The sequence below is a fragment of the Zootoca vivipara genome, chromosome 11 (genome assembly GCF_965207765.1).
Source record: "Zootoca vivipara chromosome 11, rZooViv2.hap1.1, whole genome shotgun sequence".
In the NCBI taxonomy this organism is placed as follows: domain Eukaryota; kingdom Metazoa; phylum Chordata; class Lepidosauria; order Squamata; family Lacertidae; genus Zootoca; species Zootoca vivipara.
The window spans coordinates 24,161,524-24,171,257 of NC_142594.1; the positions used below are offsets into that span (position 1 = coordinate 24,161,524).

Consider the following 9,734-nt stretch of genomic DNA (forward strand, 5'->3'; position numbering starts at 1 on the left):
GTTCAAATAAATGTCAAGCATCAGAATGCAATTCTATAAACCAATAGCGTGTCAACATTTAGAAGACAATGGGCATAGTTCTATCCCAATGTAAACTTGGTTCATACCATGTGCCACTTCATTAACAAGATACAAAGTAAGGCTGTCAAATGTTTGCTTGCTTTTAACTCTCTCCTAATGTTACATTTCTCTGAAGGAGAATATTACAGCACACCTGGCACTTCCTTGGAAGTAGTGTGTGAAGTATCCCATGCAGGGACAGCTTGCACTTAGGTGACAACAGCAATGGTGTAGAAATGAAAAACAAAATCCCCAGTCCAATGGTAGGAATCTGATTCGGGGGAGAGAGAGAACAGGGCCTTATTCTCATGACAAAGTAAAGTATTTCAAAGCATTAAACTGATGTATTTCAAATGTTTAATGAACAGAAACATGCAAACCAGTAATGAGAGGACAGAACCATTGCAATATGGCTGCATGTTGCTGCATACTGGTTTTTGAGTTAGTGATCCTTTAAAATGTTAGAATGACACCGACCCACCCAAATCACTTCTCGGTAACAAATGCCACTTCTATATTCTAAGGGTCCACACTCTTAGGTAGTGGTGGCTACCTAAGGACCACTTCCAAGTGTTGCCTTAACCCTCAATGGGTTACATGCCAGTGGTGCACATTGCCAAAATGACCAATATACACTTCCGCATGCAAATACAGGTGTGGGGGGGGGGAGTCCTAGTCATCACAGTGCTGAGATGGAAGGAGAGGTTACATTGGATGCAAGAACTCAACTTCCATTTTAAAGTTCCAATTGCCTTATGAGCGCTTTTTCTTGTGACGGTCATTTCACTTACATGCAATAATAGCTGTGTTCAAAAACCATTTATTTTGACTGTTTTAATGAAATTAATGTTTGCCACATTTTTCTGGAACAGAATGGAGGACTTCACCACCAGTGTGCCTGGAAGTTAGTCCTTCTGTGCAGAGAAAGCAATGAATCTAAGTTGTATTTGTAGCAACTTTGTGACATGATCAGTCCATTCTTCCTTCCTGCCACAGATGAAATGAAGCAAGGTTTTATTGCTCAAAACTGGTTGTCCACTCTTTCAAACAAGCCTTTATTCATCATGAATTTAAATTCACTATCCTAGAATGTTTTCTTCCAAGTTACCTTTGTTTCATCTATTGTACATACTGCTTATATTCAAAATATAGAAGCATTTATGCTTTCTTGAATTTTCCACATTTCCATTTAAAGTGATAGCAGAGGAAGAAACTAGCCCTTAAGTTAGTCTGAAAGCCTGTACTCATACTGGCTAGGACAGGCACCCCCAACCTGCAGCCCTCCAGATGTTTTGGTCTACAACTCCCATGGACCCTAGCTAACAGGACCAGTGGTCAGGGATTTTGGGAATTGTAGTACAAAACATCTGGAGGGCCCGAAGGCTGGGGATGCCTGGGCTAGGATAGCAACACTTGGGCCACTAGCCATTTAGCACACAGCAACCTTCCTGCCTAAATTAGTTGAATTGACCTTTGAGTTCCCTAAACTTGAGTATGTCATAGAACTTCCAACATTCATGTTGAGACATTCCATTAGAAGTAGCTCGCTTTTGTGGTTTGTGTGACAACAATGGGACACTCGTACAATTCTGGATGGCTGTTGAATGGGATGGTGGTGGTTGGTAAGACAACTCAAAGCAGTTCTGTTGTCGCGGACATGGTAGTAGGTCTACTGAGCTTTCTAAACTCTGCTGGGCCTATTAAAATGGTCTGTACCAAAATCCACATGGCCCTTGTGGCTTCTCCCGTTTGCTCTTATAAACCTCTGGAAAAGGAAAATGGATCAGCCAACAATTACCCCCAAGCTGATGTTATAGGAGCACCTATAGGTCAGGCATAGGCAAACTCTGCCCTCCAGATGTTTTGGGACTACAACTCCAATCAGGACCAGTGGTCAGGGATGATGGGAATTGTAGTCTCAAAACATCTGGAGGGCCGAGTTTGCCTATGCCTGACCTATAGTAATAGGCAACATGGAACAGCATGTCCAGGTTAATGAAGAAAACTCTGAAACAATTTTGGAATGACTGTATTTCTTCCACTTTGGGCTATATTACTGACCAAAATACCTTTCAGACAGACTTTCACCTGTCACCAGTAACTTAGTACAGCAACCAACTTTTGTTCCACCAGCAGCTACTGGTAAGAAAGACCCAGCTTCCGGGGGGGGGGGGGATTATGACTAGGCTCTCAAAAGTCAACCTCTGCTTTATACCCACAACATAAGCTTTTTGCAATATGTAAACCAAGTTTCCTTTTTTTATATGCCACAAATTCACTTGAGGAGTATTCTGTATGATTCTGTTTGCCACCAAGGTCTCCAACTGAGGCTTCTGTCTTCTCTTCCTGCTGCATCTCCCAAGAACTGATACTGCAGTGTTTCTCAACCCCCAAAACATCTGGAGGCACACTGGTTGAGAAACACTGTGATACTGAATTCTCAGCTGTGCAGTGTATTTCATGCAGACCTGTTCTTTCCCCTACTTGGGAGGCCAATCACTGCTGTTCAGGAGTTAACCCAATTATGAAATCGTCAGGCAAGGATTCTGGCAGTATCTCTGCCAAGTGATCATCGTAAGATCGAAGCGTCCACAGCTTCTCCAGTTCATAGATTTCGCGTGTCTCTGGCAACATGAAATGGATCACAATATTGCCTGTGAGGACGAGAAGAGTCGCAGTAAGCAACAGTTCTACAGATAAGCGTGCTTTGAGTTGGACATACCCCCACTAAGACCTCTAATCAACCCACCAGCTAAGCATCTCATAGGCTCGCTGTATTTGAGGATGAACTGATGTTAGCACTCCCTTTTCCCTGCCCTCTTTTGCTCACCAGAAGAGCAGTAGAAAATCTTCCACTTGACTAATTCACAATTTCCTGTTTACATGTAAACTCGAGAACCATTTTACTTAATTTAAAGCAGTTTAGTCCATAAGCCAAGAGAAAGCTTCTTGTCAAAAGGGGCAGCTGTTGGCATTCCTCCCCCAGCTTGCTCATCCCTGCTCCCCATGGACCTGGGGGGTGGTTGTAATGAACACATCCAGCAGGTTATTGTCAATGGCCCCCCTGCAAGCATGTGAGCCCTTGGCAGGTGCCTGACCATGCCAGCTCTCAACACTGGCCTGCTTTCAGTCTATGAACACACACGGACTGGTGGAATGGGAAGAGGGGAGTGTAAGATCCTGAAGCCTGCCACAACTGCCTCTTCCTCTACAGTTCCAAACTATAGTTTAAGATTGAATCAAGCCACCCACTTTCATTTCCCCTTAAATAAGGGCAGGAATCAGACTTCCTCCTCCTACTGAAAAGGCATTTAAATGCTTTAATTCTCATTAAAGTAAACCAATTTTTTTCTTATCTTCAAGGGAAGGTATCATGCTTATGTAGCATGTCTGTAACAATGCAGTTTGGAAGGAAATGTAGAAGGGTGAATACTGCAGCTCTTTACAAAAGGCCAGAATACTACTGGGCACTGAGCTGAAACGGCGTTTTCGGCCCCACACAGGCAGCTGGGTTGAGAGAGTAGTATACAACAATCCTGCAATGTAGTTCACTGCTACAGCACCAGAATTTAAGTCCTTAATACCCGTGTTAACAAATGATGCCTTTGTTGCAAGAACATGCCCCACTGTATGTTTGGGTGCAAGAAGCCACTTCTATCCAAATGTATTCTGATAGTTTGTAGTTATACCCAGCTCAAGCTCCAGTCTTACTCTTCATTACTAGAAACAAAATGATTTACCAAAATCTATGCAAATCCAATCTTCGCAATCTTTTCCTTCAATTATAACATGGGGATCCTGGTCTGTCCTCAAATGCTTGTACTGAAGCAGAAAACAAGTCAGTGTAAAAAGTCACGTTCATGGGCAAGAGACCAGTAGTTATTACAGTAAACCCATTAAATGGTTGCTGCCACTCACAGGTGTGGTATGTTACACATCGCCCTCATACAACATTGGCAGTAAACGAGACCTATGTCACAATTATTGTTTTAATAATTGTTTTAATGTTTTGATGTTTTACTGTGTTTTTATATATGCTGCAAGCCACCTAGAGTGGCTGGGGTAACCCAGCCAGATGGGCAGAGTATAAATAATAAAAGTATCATCATCATGTATTAGGTTATTTGGTTTCTGCCATTTCATTTTATTTCTGTGCTGCTTTTGACTCTCACAAGTCACAAAGTGGCTTACATACAATAAATAATAACATAGTAGAACATCACAAATGCAATATAAATTACATTAAATTAAATAATCAATAAAACTACCTTCTACATAACACTATTAACAAAACATAAAAAATAAACAGCACAAACACACAACAAGTCATATTGTAAAATTTGCAAAGCATTACAACACTCATAATCCACAAAACAATATTAACGTTAACAAGCAAAAACAAAACAATTCACACACACTTGCCGCTTCCATGACCTGAACTGAGCAGAAGACTACATCAAAACACATCGACATAGTGGCGGTGGTAGCAACTTGCTTCTGAAAGCTCCGAGGGCTGGAGGATAGGTCAAGGCAGGTGGAACAAGCTCTTCCCTGGTGGCCAGCATAGAGTCCTATTCCTCTCCCAGCTCCTCCTCTGAAAACTGCTCCCTTATGAAGGACGGAGGGTGGGGAAAGGTAGGTGGAAAAAGCTCTTGCCTGGTCAGCAGAGTCCCATTCCCCTGCTAGCCCTGAAAAGTAACTATTTGAGAGCAACATGGTGAGCCAGAGGTCCTCCAGCTATGGGATAAATCGTGCCTTTTCCTCCAGCCTTTCCCATATCCCTCAAATTTCCTTTTGGGGCACCTTTTTCTGGAACCCTACTCTTAGTTGAAGCTAATTTATCTCCTTTGTAATTCACAAATCTTTGGTATACTCAGGGCCTTATATTTTATTATCTACTATTTCCCCCCTGAGGGACCCAGGTGGCGCTGTGGTTAAACCACTGAGCCTAGGGCTTGCTGATCAGAAGGTCGGCGGTTCGAATCCCTGTGACGGGGTGAGCTCCTGTTGCTTGGTCCCAGCTCCTGCCAACCTAGCAGTTTGAAAGCACGTCAAAATGCAAGTAAATAAATAGGAACCACTACAGCGGGAAGGTAAACGGCCATGTTTAATGCGAGATGAGCGCGCAACCCCAGAGTCGGTCACGACTGGACCTAATGGTCAGGGGTCCCTTTACCTATTTCCCCCCTAATTGGCAAATTTGCAAGCATACTTTGTATACACCCAGCCATCCCTGTTAATAATGTTCTACAAGCTAAGAAGAGTGCAGAGTAGTTGACGTACCATTTTGACCAGGTAATGAGCCATGGCATGGAGGTGCCTGGGAGATGACCCACTGACAATTATGAAATAATTGCTGTATTTCAGTTCTGGAGGCAACTCAATAACGCAAATGTCCTTGGCATTTTCTTGTCTCAGAAGTGATACCATGTGGTCGATGCTGAATACTGAAGAGACATGATCTGAAAGAGGCAACAGAATGATAAAAATGAAACAGTGTGGAAAAGAAATCCTTTTGCAGGAAGGAAAGGTGTGCATGCATTTCCTGAGGTTAGTTCCTTATTTGCAAACTACAGTTCACAAAAAGTGCCTCTCTGGACTAGGATTTTGGAATATGCCGTTTTTGCCAAACTCAAACTGGATTATAATCTCCAACCCATTTCCGTTGTGCACTAACTCTCTGGCAATTTTTAAACTTGACACCAGTGTGCAATAGAAACTTTCACAAGTGGCATCTCACACACATGCTGCTTCTAAACTGGGTCAATTCATCTAAACGTACATTGTTAGCATGCCAGCATGTTTTCTGCCTGGACCACTTATCCCCAGTGTGTTCATACTACACACAAATACACAGTGGCTGAGACCCAGCTTAAGCAAGATACTGAACTCAGGGAATGCTGCATGGGAACCCCACATAAATACAATTTTTCTTACTGCATATCACTTTTAAATGAGTCACATTTGAAGAAGAAAAGAGCAGACAGGCAAATCTGCCTTTGACCAATGCTAAATCATCCTTTCAAACTGCATAACAAATCCTGGGGGGAAATGTAGAAATCTCTGGAAAGAGTTAACTGCTTAATATTCTGAAGGGACTAATTGAGGTAGTCAGTGAAGTGACCCAAACAATGAATAATCCCCAAAAGATTATATTTACAATTTAGCTCAATGTGTTGTGTGTTACCAACAAGAGCAGTTGACAGTTCACTACTGAAACCAAGCAATCGAGATCCCTCATTGCCTGTAGGCAAAAGTACCCTAGTCTGTAAGCAAGAGACATGCTACTGTTTCACAGTTTAAACTTTCCCGCCACCCCTTGAAACTTGTGATTGTTTAAATTACAAATGGTTTGAATCTAATTCTGAAATGGAATTTGCCCTCAAGTTGCAGTCCTGCTCTCAGCCCCTTCTCTTCCATTGTTACACCAGTGTCCCAGGTTACGTACACATCATACCTCGGAAGCCCACTCTTTCCCTCAAATAAATCTGGGTTGGCTTGCTTCTATTCTAACAGAGGTTTAATAGACGGAAAGCAGCTTTTCATGGAATGGCGCTAAACCTAGTATGGATAAAACTACAGGTCCTGATAATAAACATCGCCTTTGGGGTGTCAGCTAAAACTCAGTGCCCGCTGCACACTGAGCTTGCAAGGATCTGAAAGCTCACTGAAGAGGAGGACTTTTTGAAAGCAAAGTCTGGTGACCTATGATGCTTTTGGATCTGCTCTCTGGTGAGAAGGGAAAGCAGCCAAGGAACTCATCCCTTGCCATTGGGCCTTGCTGGCTGGGGCTTCTAGGTGGTGTGGTCCAGCGTTTCTCAACCACTGTTCCTGTGCCGCGAGACGCTGGCTGGTGTGCGGCGACGTGCGGCGACGAGAAGGGCGATTTGCATTGTCACGTGCCTGGCGGCCGCCAATGAAGAACACTTACCCGCCGGAAAGCAATATTTCTCCTCCTCTTTCCCAAAGCTCAGTGCAAACGAGCCTGGCGGCCGCCAATACACAACACTGACCCGCCGGAAAGCAATATTTGGCAAGTGTTTCTTACAGTCATAATTATAATATAGGGCGGCACAGAGTTAAATTTTTTAACTTTTTTAATGGTGGTGTGCCTCGTGATTTTTTTCACGGAACAAGTGTGCCGTGGCCCAAAAAAGGTTGAGAAACACTGGTGTGGTCAACAATGTCTGGAGGACACCAGGTTGGAGATGGCTCCTCTACTTGTACACAAGTATGGAAGCAGTTGGCCAGCTGCCTCTCCTCCTGCACTAGCTATACGTTTGAATATGCTTTGATGTATTTAGTGTATTTAACTTGATTTTTTTTAAATGAGCTTGTGGTTTAGATATATATTTCTATAAATTAAATTACATACGCATATACTCTAGGGGTACGCATATACTCTAGGGGTATTAATGAAACATAGCCACCACTTCCACAAACAGGGTGGATATCAAAGGCTTTAGAACTGTCCCTCCAGATCTTTTCGGACTACAGCTCCCATCAGGCCTGACCACTGTCTGTGCTGATGGGGTTGGAGCTCAACAGCATCTGGAGGGCCATGCATGTTCTCCATCCGTGGTGTAGCAGAAAGTTCACACTGCAGTTTCTACAAACTCTTCTTAGGGAAATAGCATCATGCTGTAAATCCTGCACTGCAGGGGGTTGGACTAGATGTCCCTCGGATCCCCTTCCAACTCTCTGAAAGGAGGACCCATCCGCATCGCACGTCGAAAAGCTTAGTAGCGTTGCTCCTACAGAAGGCTAGTCGTTCTGGCCCTTGATCATAGGAGACCGGCTTCCACCGCCAAAACTACCCGATGCCCACACGAACAGGCAGCGGCGCTCCAAGGTTTCCTTCCCGAGCTCTACCTGGAGATTCCAGGGGCTGAACCCCGGGCCCTTTCGCTCGCTGACCCTGCACCACCGCGCGAGAAGGTTGCAGCTGTTCAAGGCCCAACCGCCCCGACCCAAACGAGCGGGGCTTCGGCGCTACTTACCAGACGCACCCGCGGCCTCGCCGGCACCGGAGCGAATGCGCTGCTCCTGCCCGGCTGCCCAGTCTTCTTGCAAGCTTTGCTCCACCTCTGCATCCCGCAGCTCCGAGCTGCCCGCCGCGCTGAATTTCCGCAACCCTAGCGAGCCCGCGCGCGAGGGAAATCGAGGAGCCGCCGCCGCTGCCGCCGCCGCCTCTCGCAGGCCGCTGTTTCTTCCTCCTCCCGCGGCTTGCCAAGACCTGAGCCTCAGCAGCGCCCGCAAGCAGCGGCTGCTCTGCCACATGGCGGGCCGTCGGTTCCCAAGGAGGAACCCCCGACGTTCCGCGGATGGAACTTACGAACACTCAACGTTCCAAATGGAATCTCTCCGGGAAACTCCCCCTCTCCTCGGCGCGCCGGCTGACTCGACTGCCGAGGCCGCTGGCGATTGGCCGCGCGCCTCCTCGCGTGAAAGCTGGGGGCGGCGAGCGCAGGCGCACAAGCTTTTCGGAAGGCAACTCCAGGAGTGGGAGCTTTCGGAGCGCCTTTCTTTCGCCACTGCGCGGCGCGCTCCTTCCTGGGAACCGGATTCGTTTTCGCCCTGCCCTGGAGACTGTGGAACGGATTGGAAACACAAGCCAGCTAAGAAAGTTTGGTGGCTGCCCTGAAGACAAACGATGCAGCTGATGAAATGGACTCCAGCCCACAAAACCTTGTGCCATTATAAACTTGCTGGTCTTAATGGGGCTTAACGAGACTCTCGGCTCCTCCTTGGAAATCGAGTTTCTTAAAACTCTTAATCTTAGGGGCGTGAGATTCTCTACAATTCTATGATTTTCAGGTGAAGGCCATAAAATCAGGCTGCACAGAGAGTGCAGATACGTCATTCTAAGTGTCTTGGAACCTCTACCTGGGTACCCTAAGGACCAATTTTTTTCCATTCGTTCCTTCTGATAATCTCCAGTCACCATCTGATACCTTGCTCTGAATTGTGAGAGGAACCCTGCTGGATATAGCCCAGCATCCTGAGCTCACAGCAGCCAACATTAATGCCTATGGGAAGCCTGTGAGTCTGTAGGACATGAGCACATGGACCATGTTTTTATTGTGTAGCACGCACCTATATACAACTAAGTCACATGTTCAAGGCTGAGGTGCTAACTGGTCATAATGGAATAAGGAATAAAGTAATAAAACCCAGGTGCACATTTTTTGAAAATCCAAAAGAGGAGATTTCCATTTTGCAGAGCACTGTTTTCAAGCTTAAATTTTCCATAAAGAGCTTTAGATACATGACAATCCTACGATGCTAACACTCTATTGAATTATGTCAAACCCACACACAACTCCCAACATAGGATAAAACCTCATACAACTGATTCATTTCCAGTATCTTTAGAGGGGTAGCCCTCTAAAGCCTGTTGCAGCTACAGCAACAATAAGGCTTGTGGCATTTATTTATTTATTTATTTATTGCAATGTTTTGTTGGTTTTTATGATAAAATGGCATTTATCAACTCCAAGGTGTTGCAAGCATACATCAGTCACGTGGTGTGAGCAGGGACATTGTTAAATAACTGAATCATTGAATGCATTGCCAAGGCTTCAACTATCTGTGACACAGCCTGTCTATGTTAAGTGTGAGCAATATGAGGTCTAATATTAAATCACTCCTGTTTACACACAGCTGATATATGG

The 9,734-nt window shown here is 45.0% G+C and overlaps 1 protein-coding gene across 1 annotated transcript; it reads right to left on the reverse strand.

Annotated features, from left to right (window-relative positions):
* Positions 1 to 864: 864 nt before the first annotated feature.
* Positions 865 to 8,436, reverse strand: MALSU1 (mitochondrial assembly of ribosomal large subunit 1). The gene is made up of 4 exons (XM_035129517.3): positions 8,061 to 8,436; positions 5,344 to 5,522; positions 3,801 to 3,882; positions 865 to 2,714 (listed from the first exon to the last, which is right to left on the reverse strand). The coding sequence occupies exons 1-4, from the start codon at positions 8,338 to 8,340 to the stop codon at positions 2,557 to 2,559; spliced, it is 699 nt and encodes a 232-aa protein (XP_034985408.3). The 5' UTR covers positions 8,341 to 8,436; the 3' UTR covers positions 865 to 2,556.
* Between the last annotated feature and the right edge of the window lie 1,298 nt (positions 8,437 to 9,734).

Excerpts from the sequence above, each read along its gene's own strand:
- MALSU1 (XM_035129517.3), bottom strand. The coding sequence starts at position 8,340 with ATGTGGCAGAGCAGCCGCTGCTTGCGGGCGCTGCTGAGGCTCAGGTCT. Across the intron at positions 5,523-8,060 it reads CGAGGCCGCGGGTGCGTCTG|ATCATGTCTCTTCAGTATTC; the intron begins GTAAGTAGCGCC and ends TGCCTCTTTCAG. Across the intron at positions 2,715-3,800 it reads TTGGATTTGCATAGATTTTG|GCAATATTGTGATCCATTTC; the intron begins GTAAATCATTTT and ends TCGTCCTCACAG.